Source organism: Lagenorhynchus albirostris, chromosome 19 (genome assembly GCF_949774975.1).
Source record: "Lagenorhynchus albirostris chromosome 19, mLagAlb1.1, whole genome shotgun sequence".
NCBI lineage: Eukaryota > Metazoa > Chordata > Mammalia > Artiodactyla > Delphinidae > Lagenorhynchus > Lagenorhynchus albirostris.
In genome coordinates this window covers 9,841,460-9,863,769 of record NC_083113.1, presented here as the reverse complement: position 1 = coordinate 9,863,769, position 22,310 = coordinate 9,841,460, and the positions used below count along the sequence as shown (strand labels likewise).

The following is a 22,310-nucleotide window of genomic DNA, read 5'->3' as shown; positions in this document are numbered from 1 at the left end:
GGTAGCTACGTGGCTAGTGAAGGCTCTTTTCTGCTCCCGTGCTTTAATCTCAGGCCCCAGCTTTCCTGTGCCTCCTGCATGTTAACACAGGCCTGCTCCTGACATCTGTCTGGGAAGAGCACATAGAACCCACTGCCCATGTGGGTCAGGAGAGAATTGCGAGAATGTGACCAGGGCACTGAAACATCTGATATTTGTAGGACTTTATTTTTAGGACGCACAGATATAGCCTTTCCTTTAACTTTAAAAAAGAAAAAAAAAAAAGTTGTGAAACAATTCTTGCCTGCCAAGGTTCAGAGGTCATTCCCAGCCACCTCAGCCACCTCCTAACCTGGATCAGCTTTAATTTTCACGCCTAGTTGCCAGCATTCGCATTGCTGTCTGAATTGACTCCTCCCGGTAGGAGATGTTTTCATTCAGGTGAACCTACTACTGACCTTTTCCAGATGTCCTTACCAGCCTCCCTGTTCCTCAGTGCGCCATTTCATTTGTCTTCTCTTTTAGGTACTGCTTCTCTGAGATGGCCCCAGTGTGTGCAGTGGTTGGAGGGATCCTGGCCCAGGAAATTGTGAAGGTAAAAAGTCACTGTGGCATAGAAGATCGCTGACCCTCTGCACCATGACCTTGGATGTGCCAACAGAGAGAACCCAGGACTGTCTTAGAGAGCTGCCTGGTTTCTCTGACTCCACTCACCCTGTCTCCTGCCCTCCCCATTCTCTTCCTTCCTTCCTTTTTCCACCCCATCCTCTTCTCTCCAGCCCATCTAGGTGGGCCTGCGGCAAATGATCTTTGAGTGCCTGCCTACTCAGAGCTGGACAAAGAGCCCGTGAGGTGCTGCCCACCGTCCCCTGACTATAGCAGCCAGTCATCTGGCACTTACGATATTTGTCAGGTATTCTGCCCTTGCAGCTCTATGAAATGGGCACTGTCCTGACCCCCATTTAAGGGGTGACACCGAGGCCCAGAGAAGGGATTCCACGACCCGCGCTTCTCCACCTCTGCCTCACGGTTTCCCTCCACACATGGCCATGGCGTCAAAGCACCCTCTTGTTCCTGCACACACCATAGGCGTGTATAGAGCAGGGGCAGATCGGTACCAGTGGAGCCTGTGCAGCGTGCCAGGAGCCCCACAAGGCTCTATCCAGTGTGGCCTGTGCCCACATTAGGCAGGTGTCGTTGTCCCTCTCAGAAGGGAAGCATTTCATGTAGGGTCATGGGGTAACCAAGTAACTAGCACAGCCTTTTGAGTCTCTTCTGGAACGTTTGAGTTGCCAGAACTATAGCATACCCCCAAATGTATTTTACTTTCTTTGGGGACTTTTGATCTTTGCCCGAAGATATTGAATTTGCCTTTTGCAGGTTCTTAACTGCTTTAGTGGACTTGCAGTGATGGGGTGTCCTTTTCTTTCATGGAGCAGAGTCGTGCCTGGTCAAATAATTCTCCACGTCCATTTGCATGTCAGGTTTGAGCTTAGGAGGACGATTTGGAGACCAGCTCTCACTACTTTGTCCTGCTCTGGAAACATTTGACTCAATTTGATGGTCCCACCATCCTCTCAAGGCCTTTTTTTTCTCTCTTCTTTCCTGATCCTTCTCTGTGGATCAGTTGTTTCCCTAAATCTAACTTTCTAAGTCATAGGCAGTAGGGGTGAGCACCGAGGAGGTACGGGGGAGAAGAGGAGAAGCATGGGATGCTGTGCCTGCTTTCTCGCTCATGCCTTCTGCTTAACCCAGACTGATAAAAAAGTTCAGCTGTGTCCCCAGTCTGAGAAGTTGGCTGCCCAGAGGACTGTGTTGAGAAGGATTCTGAGGCTGCCTATAGAGAGTCTTGGCAGGAAAGAGTACAGTGAAAAATAAGGGGGGGAATGGGAACATAATATATTTTTTGTAGCCTACAGTGACGACAACAATAGTAGATATTCATTGAAAGCTCATACGTACCTACTGCACAGAGACCATGTTCCCTACGTGGATAGACTCATTTGATCCTTACAACAGCCCAAGAGGTAGGAGCTGGTGATCCCTCCTGTATGAAGAAGGCACTGAGGTGCAGAGAAGCGGCGGAGCCAGGACTCGAGCCCCTGCCATCTGGTTTCTGAGCCTGTGCTCTGCCATCAGGCCTCAGGTGCCCTCCCTAAAGGCCCTCCCGTCCGGCAGGGCTCTGTGTGGACCCGGGGCCACCATCCTTGCACCCTTAGCCTCACCTCCATACCTCCCATTGAGAAGCTGCTCCCTGAGTTTTTCATGTGGGATGGAGATTGTGGGTCAGGCAGGTGGCCCTGACCCCATTGTGTGCAGGGGCTTCTCTGCATCCCAGTCCTAACCTCTAGTGCAGCCCCCTCCTTCCTGCCTGCAGGGGACAGCTGTTGCCCAGCATCTTGTTTCTGTTTATCCCAGATAGCCAGAGTACTCTGCATTCTTGGTTGCTGGGTGTGTTTGGAATCTCCTCCTGCCCCCGTCTTGCTTGGGAAGCACTTTACCTTTTGCCCCATGTTCACCCCATGCCCTGCTGTCTTGTCCCCACCACCCCCCCTTACTTAACACCGTTTCAGCTTCGGCCAGCTGGCGGTAAGGGCCTGCAATCTGAGGGCCGTGGACCTCCCCCTTTTCCCTGGTGGGACCATCTGACCACCCGTAAAAAGTAAACATCGGAAGATGGGGGGGCAAATGTATAAGTCTGTTCCCTTGGAATCATCTTTGTTTCCCTCCTTCCTTGCATCATTCCAGACACCACATGTTCTATCCATGTCCTCTGTCATGTCCCGCTTCCTTGGGTTTAATCATCCTTCTTTTCTCTCCCCACTGTCCGCCGTCGGTCTCCCCACCTAGAGTACTAGAGGTGAGAGTGACAGCAGCAGCCTTATCAGGCTCCACGTGAAAACGCCTTGTAGCATCTCCTGGAACTCGGGTTCTCGGGCCTAAGATCCACCTGTGGGCTCTTGGGCCCTTCCCCCTGGCTGAGTGCTTGGGGCCTCAGCTATTGGGAAAGGACCTCTGGCCCCCGTTAGTCATAGCAGCTCCCAGTTATTGAGAATTTACTACATGCCCGACACGTTACAAGCTTGATCGCATTTCCTACTCACCAGGGGCCCTAGCAGGCAGGGGCCATTTATTTGCCATTTCATATGCCAGCCCAGAGAAGCAAACCTCTGATCCAAGCCCCAGGCAGGGAGGGACTTCAGAAGCCTTAATATCTAGCACAATACCTGACACAGAGTAGATGCTCAATACATTTTCCTCAGAAGAATGGTTATTTCCGGAATAACCACTTGGAATAGGTATAATTGTTTCCATTTTACAGATGAGAAAGTGGATTGGGATTGGCACTCAGTCCAAGGAGGAGAGGTTCGGGATGTTTAGAGCACACTCCTGACCTTGTAAAGGAGGTCCTGCCTTAGGGACGACAACATGGTGCTCCCGGAAACCTTGACACCCTGCCTAGCAGTCTGCGTAGGTGATGTCTTCCTCTTTAAACAGTAACCCTTCTTGCGTTGAAAATGTCCACTATCGCCCATGGACCTTTCCCAGTACACACAGGTACACACATGATTCAGCATGTAATTTCAGGGACTCTTAACTGCATCTCTAACAGTGCTGTGAACTTCTGTTAACCCCACGAGATAATCATCATTTTCATGGCTGACTGGCATGTCCCAGGCCCTCTGGACCCCAGCCCTGTCCTGTCCTGTGGAGGGCAGGCAGTACTGCCTTCTCGTGGAAGCACCGCTTCTGCATCAGTGAGTGTCCCCCTAGGTGACGGAGGCTGCAGCCTCAGACGTGTTGGAATGAATCAGTGCCTTTCTCAGTTGAATAGTCATAAATAATTATTACTGCCGTTAGCCAAGCGGTGCTTCTCCATGTTAGGCATTGTTTTAGATATTTGAGGTACAGCATCTTTTTTAATCCCTAGGATAAAACATTTGTTATTTTCATTTTACATGGGGAAAGTAAAGGTCAGAGAGGCTAAATGATCTGCTCAAGGACACACAGCTGGTAAGGGACAGAGCAAAGGGACATGACAGTTACAATCAGAAATGTTTCCCGACATAGCCAGATAGCCCCTGGGGAGCAAAATCAACGTCTCTTGCGAACCAGTGCCCATGTTGCTTTTAGAAGATTTCAGTTTGGGGGTTTATTCTCTTTTCTCCATTTTATCCCTTTTAAAGCACTTGAGCTGAACCCTCTTCTTGTTTTGCTCCCCAGGCCCTGTCTCAAAGGGACCCTCCTCACAACAACTTCTTCTTCTTTGATGGCATGAAGGGGAACGGGATTGTGGAGTGCCTTGGCCCCAAGTGAACCCAAGACTTGGCAGCCCTGGTGATGCTGCACTGCGGCATGCCCACATGTGACCCCTGTCCCCTTCCCCCGTGAAGGCCCTCTCCAGGCGAGGGAAAAGTGAAGTCATCGAACCAATACAAACCATTTCCTGTGAGCAGTGAGGTCATACAGATGTGCTGCTTCTAAGCACCAGTGGCTGCTAAGCAAGGGGCGTAGGTCCTGGCTGTCGCCGTTCCCGTCCCAGGCCTGCGCGGCCAGCACCGGACAGCCCCCTCTGACTCCTCGTCGCGGCGTCACCAGTCCCCCCGGCCAGGAACCAGCACGCCTTGTTGCTTAGGAGCCTCTTGCCATCTTCTTGGCCTTAGTCCCCGCCTGATGTCACACAGAGAGGAGCATGACTTCAGGTGGGGAGTAGGCCTAGGACTGATGAAACACTAGTGGAACCACAGTTCCAAATGCAGACAGGTGCCCTTAGAGAGGAAAAAACGTGGCAGGCGGAATGTATTTCCTCCAAAGTTTGAGACTCTGAAAAACAACAGGTGGCATCTGGTGTGCTATTCTTGAGTTTTAGTTGAGGATTAGTTGAGTTCCAGCCTGGATTTTGGACGAGAGGAAATATCACCAAGTCCTCTTGGGTATGAGGGTGAGACCTTGCAAATGGAATATTAGCGGGAAAGCTCGTTTTAAAAAGGCAGATTCTCTGGTCCCACCCCCTGGGGATTCTGACTCCTTGGCCGTGAGCTGGGACAGAGGAGCCTGCCCTTCCCACGGAGCCCCACTCCGACGCCGTGCCGACCCTCGCTCTGGAGGCTGTCGCGTGTTAAGGGCTGTATCGGCCCATCATTTACCCCCCTGAATTGCAGCTGTTCATGTTTTTTTTATATTTTCTATATTTCCTTGGTTCTTTAAAAAGGAATGATTGAAATAAAGTTATTTGCTTTAGGATTTGCTTGTTTTTCTTCCACATTAGAAACTTCTTCCTCTGACAGGGAGCGATCCTATCAATTGCCTAAACCTGAAGAAATGTCCCTGGATGCTTTAACATGACACAAAGATCCTCCCCTCCATCACCATTCCTGGGCAATGCAGCAAGAGTTATTCTAGCATGCAGAAGCTTCTGATTCTTATTGTCTGTTGAATAATTCAGTTAAGTAGTGGCTGTTCTCAGGGATAGCACTTGTAATAATAGTGGAAAAGGAGTAAAAGTGAGTGATAGTTAAGAATCTGCCTGCCAATGCAGGGGATAGGGGTTCGAGCCCTGGTCCGCTAAGATTCCATGTGCTTCGGAGCAACTAAGCCTGTGTGCCACAACTACTGAGCCCACGCGCCGCAACTACTGAGCCCACGTACTGCAACTAGTGAAGCCCCTGCACTCTAGAGCCCGTGCTCCGCAAGAAGAGAAGCCACCACAATGAGAAACCCACGCACTGCGGCAAAGAGTAGCCCCCGCTCACTGCGACTGGAGAAAGCCCGCGCACAGCAGCGAGGACCCAATGCAGCCAAAAGTAAATAATATAAATTTAATTTTAAAAAAAGTGAGCGATGGTCTCATAACGGTTAAGTGACATTAAATAAAATGCCCCAAGTCACACAGCTGGACGGGTCAGAGCAGTCGTTGGAGCGCCAGGTTTGTCTTGACTCAGCAGCATGTTCCAAGTCTCCTTACCCTCACTTGGCTTTTCCACGATGTAAATCCTCTGGCTGGTTTGAATGAATAAATCAGCTCCTTTCCTATTTCAGCCCTGTTGCAGTCAGTGAAAAAAAAACTGATCTCCTCTTGAGAGGAAGAACTCAATTCCCCCAACCCGCCTGGTCACCTCTGCTCCCACCCTAGGTGAAGCTAGGGCTGCATTTTTAGAGCTGCCCCTTTCTGGGCCCTATTAGTGTTGAGTCAGGGAATCCTTCCTTGCATGAGTCTTGCAGGGTCTTAGAAAATTTGAGCTAATTACACCCTTTACTTTGCAATGTGGGGCCTTGGTCACAAGGGGGAGCAGGTGGGTCTGCATGGATTAAAAACAAAATTGTTGACTCTTCTCTGAAGCTTTCCAAACTTTTCCACCCCTGTACCCGTAATGGCAGAGATTGAGTGATCCCGAAAGGACCCCTTGGGAATCTGGGGGGTGATGCTGGAAGCTGCCAGCCCTGGGCAGGAAATGTCTTTATTCTCTTTGCTCCAAATTTCATATTTTCCCATATTACATGTTGGTGTTATAAGAACAGATTTCCCTAAGTCTCCAGGAAGTCCACAGTGATTATCCTGTGGTTTCTAGCACCTCAGGAGATAATGTAGCCCACCTGAGAAAGGGGATCTGAGCTGAGATGGTAGCAAATATTTTGGGGGTGCTGGAGTTAGCAAATGAAAGGAAATGAGTTCTCTTTGGGGCTGCCAGCCTTCTCTACTCTGTACCCCACTTCTCTTGTCTCTGGTATGTGTAGTAGCCAAACTTCGTTAGGTGCTCAATGGTTGAAGTTTCAGACAGAACGTTCTAGTGAACAGGTGCTACTCAAAACGAAAAAAAAAGCTCTTGGTCCCATCTCAGCCCCACGTTCCATGATTTCCCTTTGCAGTGCAGACCCTTTTTGTCAGTTTCTTGCTTTTTTATTGGTAAGTATAAATGTATATCTTTTGAGGGATCACCTCTTTGCACCTTTACAGGTGGGGAAACGGAAGTTTAGGTTGTAGTTGGCAAACAAAAGAGTTTTATAATAATAATAGCTAACATGCTCACACTGCTTGCCTGATACCTTTCAAAATACTTGTACTTTAGCTAAATGGTTTGAATCCTCACAGAAACTCCATGAGGGTAGATACTGTCATGCCCATATTGCAGGCGAAGAAAGAGCCTCACCCAACAAGTCAGGGGTGGAATGTGGGCAGACGGGGAAGGCTTCTGTACAGGACACCTAGTAAACATTCATTTAGTGGCTCAGCTTCTTGTGATCTTGGTGAAGACAAGAAAACACTGGCTTTTCCTTCCCAAGGTCCTGAGACCTAGGAGTCACCCCTGAAAACCATCAGTCAGGCCCAGGTGCTCAGCCTTCAGCTGAGTCCAGAAGGGAGTGGCTTTTGTTTTTAAGCTTCTAGTAATAAACATTCAAGCAATATTTGTACAAGTCTAAGAGGCAAAAGATTCTTCTTCCCATGCCTGTCAGCTCAGTGTTGGCCACACAGCAGGAGCAGCTGACTTAACAGCTAAACTTGATTTTGGAGAGAAATGTGAGATGCTTTTTGTAGATGTTAGCTGTATCCCTTTTCATATTTACCTCCCAGAGGGCACCCTGGCAGCCACTGAGAGTGAATCCTCCCAGACTGTCAGGTTCAAACCTGGACTCTACCACCTAGCCACATGACCTTGGGCAAGTGACGTTTTTGTACCTCAGTCGCCCCATCTGTAAGATGGTAATAGTAGAACATTCCTCTGATATGTTGGGATTAAATGACTGAATATATTCTTTTTTTTTTTTTATTGTGGTATGCGGGCCTCTCACTGTTGTGGCCTCTCCCGTTGCGGAGCACAGGCTCCGGACGCGCAGGCCCAGCGGCCATGGCTCACGGGCCCAGCCGCTCCGCGGCATGTGGGATCTTCCCGGACCGGGGCACGAACCCGTGTCCCCTGCATCGGCAGGCGGACTCTCAACCACTGCGCCACCAGCGAAGCCCTGAATATATTCTTTGAGTAGAAATCGCTCAGTGTTAGCTGCTATTACGCAGATTCACAAAATAACGATTTTTCTGCATTTTGCTTTTTCTCACTGTGTCTTAGAAGCCTTGTCAGTTCAAGTTTGGGATTACCTTGCTGGAGGCTGCACGGTTTGCAGGTGGCAGTGTACTAGCTGAGGGCTTCATTGCCAGGCCCTCTGAGCCTTGACTCGGCTACATTGCAGAACCACTCGGCACCTGGGTTCCAAGAGCAAAGGCCACACAGATGACTTCAGGTGTTTCCCTTCCCTCTGAACAACTGAGGGAGCCCTTTGTTTTTCTTGGAGCCCTTTGGACTTTGCTAACAAAATGTGGCCTTCTATTGGCCTTGATTATCCCTGGGTCTCTGCTTCTTTCCCTCCAACCTGGATGATAGGGTGGAATTCCCCACTTTCAGTCCTTAAAAATGGTAGGTTTGGTTCTATTAAAAAGAAAATACAGGGCTTCCCTTGTGGCACAGTGGTTAAGAATCTGCCTGCCAATGCAGGGGACACGGGCTCGAGCCCTGGTCTGGGAAGATCCCACATGCACAGAGCAGCCAAAAATAAATACATAAATAAAGCAAAAGTTAATACATGTCTTGTGGAAGTTAAGGTGTGCAGATGTGATCCGTATGACAACTACTGCATGAAATCCATCATTTCATGGAGGAGTAGAGGGTCAGCAGGGACGTGCAGTGGCAGAGCTTCTGTATTGTAAGTGATGTGGTACAATAGACACATAGCAGATAGGTTAAGGATGAGTTTGTTATCCCTAGAGCAGTCCTAAAAAACTGCTGAAACACCAAAAGATACATTTAAAAGAATTCTTAAAAAGTATTCAAATAATCCAAGAGAAGGCAGGAGGAGGAAGCAGAAACAAAAGTCTGATGAAGGGCTTCCCTGGTGGCGCAGTGGTTGAGAGTCCGCCTGCCGATGCAGGGGACACGGGTTCGTGCCCAGGTCCGGGGGAATCCCACATGCTGCGGAGCAGCTGGGCCCCTGAGCCATGGCCACTGAGCCTGCGCGTCCGGAGTCTGTGCTCCGCAACGGGAGAGGCCACGACAGTGAGAGGCCCGCGTACCGCAAAAAAAAAAAAAAAAAAAAAAAAAAAATCTGACGAAGAGAAAACAATAAAATCGAGACTTAATCCAACCAGAGCAATGGTTCAGCGACAGGAATTCCCTGGCGGTTCAGTAGTTAGGACTCGGGGCTTCCACTGCAGGGGGCCTGGGTTTAATCCCTGGTCCGGGAATCAGGATCTCACAGACTGTGTGGCACGGCCAAAAGAAAAAAAAAATTAGTTCAGCAAACTGTTCCTGGACAGGGGAGGCCGTTGGTCGCAGGAGGAGGACGCGTCCTCTGCCAGGGGAGCAGTGAGGACCAAGCAGAGCTTCCCTGCCAGATGGTTGGGTGGGCACACCACCTCCCACCTCACCTCAGGGCCTTGGGCCCCATGCACAAGTACGTAAGCATGACGAAAATACGTAATAATATCACAGGGTATACACCCAGTACCCACCAATCATTTTGCTGCTTGCTCGCCATTATTTGTTGTTTATTCATAGGGATAAAGTTCTAGTTCATTCCAGTTCACTGCTGTCTATTGTTCTGTTGTACAACAGCAGACTTGATTTACCCTTCCAACTGCTGTTGGTACTTAGGGGGTGGCTTTGCGCATTGCCAACTCTTGGACACCTGTGCACATTCACTTCTAAGGGAGATACCCGGGAAGGCACTTGCTGCCATAGGTGTGTACATCCTCAGAGTTTTGCCAAATTCCTCTCCAAAATGATGGTTCCCGTTTCCCTCGGCCTGGCCTTTTAGAAGGGCCATTGCCTCTGAACTGCCCCTTTACCAGTGAGGACAGCCAGGAGAAGGGGCAGAGCTGGGTCTGAACCTGTGTCTGGGGCAGTCCTGTATGGAAGACAACACAGGGGAAGCATTTGGCTGGTTGCCCTGTTTTCTCGAAGATCATGGTAGAAGCTCCCCTTCTTGTTCGGTTTTTTTTTTTTTTTTTTTTCTTTGCGCCGTACGCGGGCCTCTCACTGTTGTGGCCTCTCCCGTTGCGGAGCACGGGCTCCGGACGCGCAGGCTCAGCAGCCATGGCTCACGGACCTAGCTGCTCTGCGGCATGTGGGATCTTCCCGGACCGGGGCACGAACCTGTGTCCCCTGCATTGGCAGGCAGACTCTGAACCACTGCGCCACCAGGGAAGCCCCTTGTTCGGTTTTTTAATTTTTTGGCCACGCTACGTGGCTTGTAGGATTTTAGTTCCCCCACCAGGGTTTGAACCTGGGCCCTTGACAGTGAAAGCACTAAGTCCTAACCCCTGGACCACCAGGGAATTCCCTCCCCTTCTTGTATTAATTCAACACAGGTTTTTAATGCTAGGCCTTACGGTTAAGAGTATGCTAGGGTGGCTACATGGGTGAAGTTTCACCTTGATCCCAGATGTCACCTCTGTGTCCCTGAGGGCAGGGACCAGGTCCGTCTCATGACTGACAGTTCCCCAGGACTCCTCCCAGTGGGACTTCTGAGTAAGTTATAGGTCATTCATTTATTCCGTAAATATCGAGCCCCCCTGACATACTTTATCCAGTGGGGATAAAGTGAGGAGGAAACACCCAAAAAGGCCCTGTCCTCAGGGGCTTAGCTTTTAGTGGGAGCTGAGGAAAGGTGCATGAAGGTTGGTTGCACACAGTGGCACCGGGGCTGTCCTTTTTTTTTTTTTTTTAATTTTATTTATTTATTTTTGGCTGCATTGGGGCTTCATTGCTGCGCGTGGGCTTTCTCTAGTTGCGGCGAGCGGGGGCTACTCTTCGTTGCGGTGCGCGGGCTTCTCGTTGCGGTGGCTTCTCTTGTTGCGGAGCACGGGCTCTAGGCGTGCGGGCTTCAGTAATTGTGGCATTCGGGCTCAGTAGTTGTGGTGCACGGGCTTAGTAGCTCCGCGGCATGTGGGATCTTCCTGGACCAGGGCTCGAACCCGCATCCTTTGCATTGGCAGGCGGATTCTTAACCCCTGCGCCACCAGGGAAGTCCCCCGGGGCCGTCCTTTAAACACAAGGACAGACACCTCAGGGTGATGTGTGCACTGCCCCCCACCTCCTCCAAGACAGGGCTCACAGATTCTGCACGCGCCCCTCTGCAGGGAAGGAGAGCAGGAAGAGTAGCCACTGTTCCAATCTGATTTTATTGAAAAGGAAACATACAAAAATCATGTACAAAAAAAATTAACCAAACATGTACAGAAAATTCATTCCGGTATCTACAGCAGCGCATATACAGTATTTTACAGGCTGGGCCATCCCTCCCCGCTCCCAGACTCCTCCCTCTTCTGAGATTCCCCCCCTCCCTGACTCCCCGTTTCCCCCCAGCGCTTCGCCCTGGGGACTAAGGCTGGGGCGGTTTCCGCCAAAATATCCCACCCCCCAAATGAATGCCAGTGGTCACACGTGCTCTCTTCTAAACCTATGCAATGGGATTGATGGGGGGGCGGGGGGTGGTCTCGGGCAGAGCACAGGATTCACAGTCTGGGCCCCTCCTGGCCACCCCCAGATGAAGGTGAGGCAGGCATGCCCACCACCCGCCGGCTGGCTCAGGGAAGATGGCTGGGCGCTGGGCTGGGGCGGCCGTCAGACACACCCCACTCTCTGGCTCCAGGAGGCTAGTGGTCACGTTTGGCTCATTTGCTCTTCACGGGCCCCCTCCCCGGGAGGAGGGGGGGAAGCACCAGGGGCCTGAGGCCAGGCCCAAAGTGAAGGAACACTGGGAGAGAGAGAGAGAGAGACACCCCCCCACACACCAGTGTCACCCCTGCAGCTGGAACGGGCAGCCAGCACCAGCAGCCTTTCCTGAGATGGTGATGGGCGGCAGAGGCGGGCGGCTCAGTCCCCACCGCCTCGGTCACCGCCGCCTTCAGACGCTGAGTCCGTCAGCCCTCTCTCCCCTGGCTCCTCAGCCAGGGACCCAGGAGTCCACATCTCCGTCAGTGCCCCGCAGGCTAGGCCGGGGCTGGGTCCGGAGTGGCTGCCCTGGCCCGCCCCTGGGACAGGCAGGGCTGGTAGTCCAGTATGCTACATGGTGCAGAAAAAGTCCCCCGCACTGGCCAGGGCGTCAGGAGGTGGGAGGGTCCTGCCCCCCACGTCCCCGACGTCCACCGGGCGGGTGCAGGCACCTAATTGGGCTCCATCTCGGGGGCTCCGCGGCCCCTGGGTAAGGGCAGGAGTCCCATGATGAGATTGTACAGGACCCTCCAGGGGGAGGGGCGGTGTCGCTGCTGCTCCTCTTGTCTCTAGGGAAAGAGAGCGAAGACCAAGTTAGAGTGGCCCTGAGATGGGCGTGCGTAGGTGGTCGGGTCAAAGGGCAGCGAGGAACAGGGCACGGTTCTAAGAGTGAGCTACGCCCTCAACCAACCCTCTGAGGTCGGTACTATTATTATTGTTCATGGGGTCCAGATACATTTCTCTGCCCACCTTGGGCCAAGGTCCTCTGGAACATGAGACTAGGACGGAAGGGATGCAGACAATGTCCTCAGCACAGGGCCTGCACATATTAGCTGTGGTCTCCTAGTCCCTGGTCTCCAGATGAGAAAGTTACCCAACCAAAGTCACACGGGGCTGAGGGGTGGGGCTGGATTGCAGCCCATCTGCCCTCCCATAAAAGGCTGGTGAGCCACACAGGAGGGGGCAGGGAGCCCACAGTCTCAGCAATTCTAGAACAATCTGTGGAAGAACTGGGAATGGTTCACCATCTGCGCTGAAGCTGCACGGAAGCATGTCGAGGTAAAGCTAACCCCCTGCCCTTTCCTCAGTGGCAGGATGGAGGCTGGGGGTAGCCTCTAGGACCATCTCAGTTCCACAGTGTTAGAAACGAAGGAAGCTAGATACAAGAAAAGGCCTCCCACCAATAAAAATTAACAATACTAAAAAACTTATGAATACCTACAGTACTCTCCACTCCCTGTACTGAATGCAGGGCTAAATCCGGTGCTAATTAGCAGGGCCCACCTAATCTCATCCCCACAAGGTGGGAAGGAGAAACCCATTTTACAGATGTGAACAAGAAGGCCAGACAGGGCTTCCCTGGTGGTGCAGTGGTTGAGAGTCCGCCTACCAATGCAGGGCACACGGGTTCGTGCCCCGGTCTGGGAAGATCCCACATGCCGCGGAGCGGCTGGGCCCGTGAGCCATGGCCGCTGAGCCTGTGCGTCCGGAGCCTGTGCTCCGCAACGGGAGAGGCCACAACAGTGAGAGGCCCGTGTACCGCAAAAAAAAAAAATAAACCATCCTAATGATCCTAATGGGTGCCTGGGGGTGGGCTGCCTGGTACCAGCCTGCCTCCTTATCACTCCCCACTAAACTTTGCAGCCAGGAGAAGGTGGCCAAGGGGACACATCAGATTGGCAGAAATTTAAAAGCCTGCCGCTCTTACACTGCTGTGGAGTGCCACCTGGCACCTTGGTGAGCAGGCTATCATTTACTAAGGTTGAGGGCCGGCAGACCAGACAGGTATCTGCCCTGGAGACACATGCGTGCACCTGGAGATGTGTATTTTTTGGAAGAGCCAAAAAAAAAAAGCCCAAATCAACCAACAAAAATAAATAAATAAATTTTTGAGACATTTCTCACCAATGAGAAAATGAACAAGGATACTACATGTCGATCCAATAAAATGCTACATGGCCATGAAAATGAATGAATTAAAGCTCCTTTGCCCATATGGATGAATCTCGAGCCTAACACTGAGAAGCAGAGAGTTTGGAGAGGAACACATACTGTATCATGTATATTAAGTCTGAAACGCACCACAATCCTAAGCATTGTTTGTGGCCTGGTAAATATGTAGTAGAAGAATCAACACCTGCAGAGGAATGGACAGGCCAATTTGAGAGGTTTGAGAGGTTTCCTTTGGAAGGGGTGAGGGGAAGAGGGTCAGGGAGGGAAACAAGGAGCTTCACAACATCCGGTTTTTGTTTTTTCTTTGAATAAGCAAGCAGTGTGGGTGTAATGTTCAGGTTGGACAGATCTGGGTGGTGGGCGCCCTGGTGTTTGTTATTCTCTGCTCACTGCTGCAGGCTTCAAATATTTTGTTTTAATGAGAGGTCTGGCTGTGGGCCTTGGGGGCGGAGCCTCAAGCGGGGCGGGGCTTCCGGCGGGGCGGGCCTCCTCCGGGCCCGCCCCCGGCCCGCCCGGGAAGCGGGGTGGCGCGCCGCAGCCGCGCGGGCGGGCGGGAGGGGCGGGCGCGGCCGCGCCGCCGCTGCTGACTCACCGGCTATAAATAGCCCGGGATATATGAGCCGCTCTGCCGAGCGCCGCCCTCAGTCCCCGCGGCCGCGGACCCCGGGCGCGCTGCAGGGCTCGGGGATACGCCGGCCCCGGCCCTCCCCCGGGCCGTGACAGCGGCGGCGCGGGCCTTAGCCCTACGGCGGCTCCGCGGACACGCCGCCCCTCCCACCTGCCTGTCCCCAGCGCGACCCCGCCGCTCAGGGCGGCAGCTGCCGCACATCTGGCTGGGCCGCCGCAGCCCCCTCCCCGGCGGGAAGTCCCACCTGCCGTCTACCCCTCCCCCAGCACTCACCCGCCGTTCGTACAGCGCGTTGAGATCGTCCGCCATCCGCCGCAGCTGGGCCCCGATCTCTCGGGCCCACTGCTCCTCCTCCCCCCGGACTCCCGGGGCCGCTTGGGTGGGGCCGCCCGCCAGGGCCCCCGGGGCGCTGGGCACTGGCGATTCCAGGTGCTGCTCCGCGGGCGAGAGTGAGGGTTGTGGACCTGGGAAAAGCCGGGGGCCGTGGTCACACCCACCACCCCTCTAGGCCCTGAGGTGTCCCGGAGGGACCCGTTATCCAGGGCCTACTTCTCCCTTTTCCAGCCGCCTGATTTCTCTCCTGCACCCCACCTCATTTTAGAGATTCTGTTTTCCCCTTTAAGAGCCAGATTTCTCAGCTCCTACTCCCCAGGCAAAAAAGAAGTCCTGGGGAGGCCTTCCTGGGGTCACCTGTCTAGCCAGCCACCACCTCACTACCCGTGTTAGTTTGGAAGTGCTTCCTCTTATCCTACCTAAATACTTCCAAAACGGTGCCAAATTTTGACTGCTCCACTCAACAGATGGGGAAACTGAGGCTCACCCTAAGAAGTGGCCCAAGGTCACACAGGGCTACGGTGACTGACTACACCCAGAGTCACAAGCCTCAGGTCTCCTGCCCTCTAGTGTCCAACCACAGTGAAGCCACACCCCCGGATGTGGCCGAGGCCTGGAAACCAGAAGGCCAGACTGTGGCTGCCTCTGAGCAGGGGCCCGGGGGCTGGGATGCGGGAGATGCCTTCCTGCCTCCTCCCCACACGCACATTCTGAGCTCCCCTGACGTCTCTTCCTCCCTTCTGTCACGCCAGGTCCTGGCACGAGGGATCCCTGAGACCTAAAATCAGGGCCTCAGTTTCCACACCTGTGACTCTGGTCTAGAAATCGGGTCTCCTCTTGCCGCTGCTGCCAAGGAGCAGAGCCGGGGAAGTTTTCTCTCTCCTGATCTCTCTGGGGTCCGGGGATGGGGTGGGGAGGGAAACCGGGACAATCTTTCCATTGCCACCGAGTGTGCCGGCTGGGATGGGGCTAGCCGGGCACCACGGAGTTAACAGCCCATCAGGCAGGGGACCTTTAACCCTTCCCTCCCCAAGACCCGTCTCCCACCCTTTCCCCATACAATTGCCCCTCCCCCTCTCCTTCCTCCGGCCGGACTGCAGAGAGGGCGGGCCCTGGCCAAAGAGATGCAGATAAAAGGCAAAAGGCCACCCTCGACCCCTCCCCAATGTCCAGAAGTGACAGTCATCTCTGCCCACTCTCTCCAACTACAGTCCTCAGGGGGCTTCAGGGGACCCAGACCGGGAGAAGGGGGCTTGGAAACAGCTGTTGCCCGAGGCCCGGAAAAGGCCGTGGGCTGCAACTCGGGGACTGCAGTCAGATTCCAGGAGGGACTTCCCATTCGGCTTCCCCCCACCCCCTGCCTCCCACTCAGTCTTCCTGCTTCTTGCAACACAAAGACCACACTGGCCACACCCTCCCCGTGGCCCGGCCGGCTCGCCACCTCCCCCCACTCGCTCCCACTTCTCCGGTTCCTCCGTGTCTCTCTTTCCCTGCTCCCAGCATCCCTGGTGCGGGGCGGGCACTCACCGTCGGGGCGCGGGCCTCGGGGCCGGCTGCGAGGACCCCCAGGCCAGCGGGGGGCCCCCAGGGCGGCGGTGACGGCGGGCGGGGCGGTGGGGGCGCAGAGGTAGGCGGCGGGCAGCAGGGCGGGGGCGGCGGGGGCAGCAGGCAGGCCGGGTTCGCAGAGGCCGCAGGATACGGCCGAGGGCACCAGGCGGCTGAGGGGGAAGGGACGCGGGCCGTCGCGGGCCAGGCCCTCTACGGGCTCGGGGGAGCTGCCCTCCTGGCGTGCTCGGGCCATGGCGCTCCCTGGGGCCTGCAGGACAGGGCAGAGGGATGCGGTCAGCCGGGAAGTGCAGGGACCCATCCCACCCGGGGTACACAGGGCACCCCACTCCTGTACACATGGCAGGCCAGGCAGCCCAGGGCTGGTGCCCACAACACACGCAGGGCCCAGACGGAGGGGACTGTAGGTGCGTGTGATGGCCCCTCAAGACACATCCCTCCGGGCTGACCCGAGGCCTGGGCTGGCCGGAATAGCCTCCCGTGCACATGGTGATGGGCACACATGAGGGACAAGGAGGCACAGGATGGCTGTCACAGCAAGGACAAGGGCTCACGCAGGACCCAGACTTGTGGGTCTGTCAGGTGTGTGTGTGTGTATGAGGGCTGACAGCCCCGCAACACAAACTCACCCAACGTGGGACTCACACAGGGCCTGGGCTGGTGGGATTAACTTCCGGAACACAGTGATGGGCACACAGGGAGGGCAGCCAGGCACTGTGATGCCTCGCAACACACATGGGGACTCACACAGGACCCAAAGGGGTGTGTGTGGAGGGTACACAACACACACACAAAGGCTCACGCAGGACTGGCCAGCCAGACCTCCCACCTCGTCTCCCATTTGCACAGAAACATTGAGATGTCCCAGGACAGACACATACAAACACTGACCAAAACGTGGACACACACATACACACAGGCCACAGGAAGAACTATCCCCACAATGCAGAGTGGCTGGCACAACCCATCCCCTCCACCCCATACACACACATATACAAACTGTCAGGATCTCACCCGCTGAGCCACTGTTAATAGGCCCACAGACACACACATACACACTGTGCAGCCCTCACAAGCACAGACAGAAACACACACCAAATAGGCACTGCCACACTTCTCAAACACACATGCCCCTCCCGACAACACACGCGCAATAGATAAGACCCACACACCTCAGTACTCACACACATATCAACACAAAACAGACCTCCATGGACACACACATGGACCGACACAACCGAAACACACCCACTTGTCACCAACTCTCAGACCCCAGGACACATGTAAAGTTGGCACACACAGACACATGCCATCAGACCCAGATGCATCACCACATGCCGGCAACAACACAGAGACGCAACAGCAGAACAGCAGACACCAACCCTCCCTCCTCCCCCAACCTCCAAACACCATCGCCAACTGTCAGCCCCGGACACACACGCAAATGCACGCGTGCATGCACGCACACACGCGCGCACACACACACACTACAGCTAACTCTAATCCTACACTGCCCTGGCAGCGCGCACACCTAAAGCACCCACAGAAAACACTGGTCTCACGTGACTGACATAAACACTACACACACGCAGCCCACATGACACACATGAGCCAGCCAGCCGATCAGAGACAAGCCCCTCAGACCCAACACACACACACACACACACACACACACGCACACACACGCGGGCTCAGACACAGCCTCATACAAGAGGCTGCCAGCAACATCCACTGACTGCTCTGCTCAGACCCCACAGAGCCCAGCTCCTCAATTCCCAGACGCCGATGGCAGACACACAAGGCAAACACAGACCAGACAACCCCCAGCACACACACACACAGACACACACACCACGCAGAACTCACACAGACACCTGGAGAGAAAACAGACATCGGCACTGGGCAGGCACACCATCACAAACGCTTAGCTGAGCCACATGCCCTGGAGATAGTCACAGACAGTCACAGACAGTACACACAGGCAAGACACACAAGCACACACAAACACAGCACATCGGGCAAGACACACATGTAAACACACAAACAGCTCACTCAAGCAACACATCAACACACTACAACCACACACTATAACACAGGCAGGCAATACAGACCCACAGAATCACCCCCAAACAGCACACACAGACAACTCTCACAGAGGACACAACACAGGTACACCACACATAAACAGAGCACCCGCCTTCAGGCGCGGCGTACACAGACAGAACCCCACACAAACACGCATGGGGACGGCGCGCACACCACGACGGGCCACAGCCCCACCATTCCCCGGGACTGACACAAGCACTCCCTGCAGACCCCAGCACAAACTCGGAGCCAGACACACGCACACACCCAGGCGAGACACCTGCAGATCCACAACCCCGCACACGCGCGCTCCCACGGCGGGCCCAGACGCCCCCCTGCGCTGTCACAGCCCCCCCCACCCCGCCGCCGCCACGTGCGCCCGCCCCGCCCGCCAGGCGAGCGCGGGGCCAATAACAGGCTGTTGCTGGGGCGCAGCCCCCGCCCGCAGGAGCCGCAGACTTCACGGCCCGCGAGCCGCCCCCTGTCGCCGCCCCCGGCGGGCGCGCGCGCCCGGGGTGTGGCCGCCCCTCCACGCCGTTCCCCCCCCACCCCCCGCCCCCCCCGGACTGCAGGGCCGGGGCAGTCGGGGTCGACTCACTTCCCCGGAGCCGCACTGGCCGCCAGGGGGCGCTGCCGAGCCCGCACCCCATTGTTTGTAAACAAACCCGTCAGACCGCTGAGGCACCTGCGCTCTCGGACCCTCAGTGCCTCCCGCCCAGCGACACCAGCCTCATGGGGGGTGGGGAGGGCAGGGAGAGAGGGAGGCACGGTGTAGGGACTCAGCGTCCCCCCCACTGCTCTCCGAGTGCACTCCCGCCACCTCCTCCAGGGAGCCCACCCGGCCTGGCCAATCGCCGCTGGCTGGGACTTGGGGCGCGCACACTCACCCCGGGGGCATGAACACGCCGGAGGGGACGGTGATGGGGGGCGGGCGGCTTCCTTCAGGAGGGCGCGCCCGCCGAGCGCCGCTCGCTGCGGCTGCTGCTGTGGCTGCGGCTGCTGCTGCTGCTGCTCTAACTGCAGTGGCTGCCGCTGTTGCCGTTGCTGTTGCTGCCTCGGCTTCTCCTCGGGCCGCAGGCGCGTCCGCGTCCTGGCCGCCGCCGCTGCTGGTTTCGCTGCCGCCGCCGCCGCCACCAGGCACCCGCTCGCATGTGGCTCGCGCCGCGTCTCAGGCCGCCCGGCAGATCCCGGGCCCGCTCGGCGGCAGCCCCGCCCCGCCCCGCCCCCGCCTGGCGGGTCCCACGCCCCGCCCCCGCGTGACGCCACTGCCCCGCCCGCCAGCCGCGGACAAGTCGGGACTTGCTGGCGCGCGCCGCGCCCCCAACCTCGGCGCGGGGGGTTTCCCTGCAACCGGGGGCGGGGCAGGGCCTGGCCCGGGGCGCGGAGGCGCGCTGATCGGCCGCTCAGACAGCGGGACAGCCGGACACACACACTGACACACTGACTGGGACCCACAGACACACACACCCAGAGACGTGTACGGAGACTGACCGTCTGGCGCTCCAGGGTACACAAAGTCACGTGCTGACAGGGCCTCGGGGACAAGCCGACTTGCAGACACACAAATGCACACCCTGGACAGAGGCGTGGACGCACAAACGCACACACTGACGGAGCACTCACACATCCAGACACAAATACATAATCTGACTTGCTAACAGGGTCACTGGGACGCACATACTACAATGTCAGGGACACACACAGTTGCACAAACACCCACAATGCTGAGCACACCTAGACCCACAAACCTATCAGGTTCACAAGCATGCCCACTGAGCAGGTACCCACAACACACACACAGTCTGAGAGCTTCTCAGGAAATAGAAACTTCCTGATAGGCTCAGCTGAACACACACACATACACACACAACACCTGTCACAGGGACACCTGGACACACAGCTTGATCTCGATGAAACTCCTACAGAGACACACACAAACACACCCACCCCAGCTCACAACTGACACATTAAAATTGTCAGAAATTGACCGTCACAGACACAGATCAAGTCAGACATAAACTCCCCCCATCAACAGACAGTCACAAAGTCACACCTGTGACAGGTTCCTGCTAACTGGCCCACTGATGGGACACTCCAGAAGCGTGCACATCTGACCACACTCGCCACGAGTCTGGTGGGGGAACCAGGGCTATGAGAAAGCCCCGGGCACCTGGCACGGGACATGCCCGGGCAGTCCCTGCAGTGACTCTCACTCGGGTTTTCTGCCTTTCAGTTCCCTTTCCTTTCTCAGTTTCCCATTGTCACTCCTTCCCCCACTCTGATGTGGTCACTAGGTGGTGTCCTGCCCCCCCACAAAGACTCTGGGTTCTGTCTCCCCTGCACCTTCCATTTCCTCTATGTCACACCGCAAACCAAACTGTGTCATCACAGGGCAAGTGTCCTCTGAGTGCCCAGCTCTGGGCTAGCCGAGAAGGGGTGCCAGACCCCAGCAAAGGTGGGCATATCCAGGTTCTCAAATTTGGTTCCCTCCAAGGCCAGACCCTTCGACTTCTCAAGAGCAGAAAACGCAGATCTCAAGGGTAATCTCCCTACTTTGAATATTGAGGACTAATTCAGCCTCCCTCTCTCCTTCCCTTTCCTTCCCTCATTCATTCATTTCCCCTTCCTTCCTTTCCTCCAGTGTTTTTTTTAAATCTTTTAAAATATTTATTTTAATTTTTTTGGCTGCACTGCCCAGCTTGTAGGATCTTAGTTGCCTAACTAAGAGATTGAACCTGAGTCCTCGGCAGTGAAAGTGCAGAGCCCTAACCACTGCACCACTGGGGAATTCCCCGTCCAGTGTTTTTCAAACTGTGGGTCATGACCCACACGAGCAAACCATGGACTGTGAAATCACTTGTGTGGATCTTATTCTGTTTTATTGAAGTTTACTGAGATATATTTACATGCCATAAAATTCATTCTTTTTAGGTGTATAGTTTGGTGAGTTGGGACAAATGTACGCTACTGTACACCACCACAATTGAGATTTGGACCGTTTCTATCACCCCCAAAACTTCCCTTGTGCCTTTTTATAGTCAGTCCCTTTTACCTGCAACTTTAGCAGCTCTTGACCAGACTTAAAAAAAAAACAAAACAATATAATTTAAAAAAATTATGAAGTCAGAGGAAATATTGTTTCCTGAAAATTTTATGTATAGTGGATACATACCAAGCCACAAAGAAAATGGATGTATTGCTGACTGTAGGTTGAAGTTAACGGTGCTTGAGGGATGCTGCTTTAGACGTTTATTAAATGAGATCATTCATGGAAGTCACTGAATACAGTGTCTTACACGTATAAGTGCCTAATAAATGTTGGCTACTATCACTAGTATAACTAATTATTGTCAGTGTTTGCTCTGTGCCTGGCAGTGATCACGTTGGGAGAGAGGCTCGCAGACCAGCCTGTACCCCTTACTCCCCTTACTCACTGATCAGCGCCCTAAAGCTGCCTAGTCTAGGACTGGACACCAGGAGGCCAGATGTGCTGGAATGTTCTTCTGAGAAGAAAATGAGTGTGAAGGAATCTGGCTTGGTGGGTAGGAGTGGGAGAGGAGAGGGCCAAGAATCTACCAGGCCATAAGCATTGGCACCAGTCAAGATCCTCCCCACTATGTAGTCCAGATTCTGTTCCAAATTCTGGCATCCTCTTACCCCCAGACCAGGGATCTCAAACTCAAGAGCCAATATGAAATAAATGAGAGAAGTGAGTCCAGTGTAAGACAACAGGGCATGGTGGGGACTGTGGCTAAGGAGAGAAAGTGTGTTTCTCCTAGAGACATACAAAGTCAAAATTAAAAACCATATTGTGACTGGCTGAAGGGCTGCCTTTTTGAGACCCCCTACCCTAGGGGCCCAAGGAAGGAGAAGCCCCAGCCTCTGTCTTCCAGACTAAATTCCCCTCCACACCTACACCAGCAGGTCTCCTGAGGGACCAAGGGACTCCCTCCTCTAAGTTCCTGGAGGAGCATTCTGGGCCTCCAACCCTGCCTCTGGTCCCTGCTCCCCTGGAGAGGGGCCGAGAGGCTCTGAAGACCTGAGCAGGCAGCAATGCCTCTGAT

The 22,310-nt window shown here is 54.5% G+C and overlaps 2 protein-coding genes across 5 annotated transcripts in view; one reads left to right on the top strand and one right to left on the bottom strand.

Moving 5' to 3' along the window:
- SAE1 (SUMO1 activating enzyme subunit 1) overlaps positions 1–5,223 on the top strand; it is a 69,518-nt gene extending 64,295 nt beyond the window's left edge. For 2 of the 4 annotated variants that reach the window (XR_009536997.1, XR_009537000.1), the window contains 3 exons: positions 505–574; positions 3,302–3,537; positions 4,204–5,223. Coding sequence is in view for 1 of the 4 variants with exons in the window: in XM_060130507.1 (XP_059986490.1) it covers positions 505–574; positions 4,204–4,296 (163 nt within the window). In the remaining 3 variants the exon portion in view is untranslated. The remainder of the gene's footprint in view (positions 1–504; positions 575–3,301; positions 3,538–4,203) is intronic. The other 2 variants (XR_009536998.1, XM_060130507.1) reach the window with 1 other exon arrangement.
- A 5,907-nt stretch (positions 5,224–11,130) lies between these two features.
- On the bottom strand, positions 11,131–17,516 carry BBC3 (BCL2 binding component 3). Its single transcript, XM_060130063.1, has 4 exons — positions 16,791–17,516; positions 16,123–16,411; positions 14,536–14,726; positions 11,131–12,250 (listed from the first exon to the last, which is right to left on the bottom strand). The coding sequence occupies exons 2-4, from the start codon at positions 16,394–16,396 to the stop codon at positions 12,134–12,136; spliced, it is 582 nt and encodes a 193-aa protein (XP_059986046.1). The 5' UTR covers positions 16,397–16,411; positions 16,791–17,516; the 3' UTR covers positions 11,131–12,133.
- Between the last annotated feature and the right edge of the window lie 4,794 nt (positions 17,517–22,310).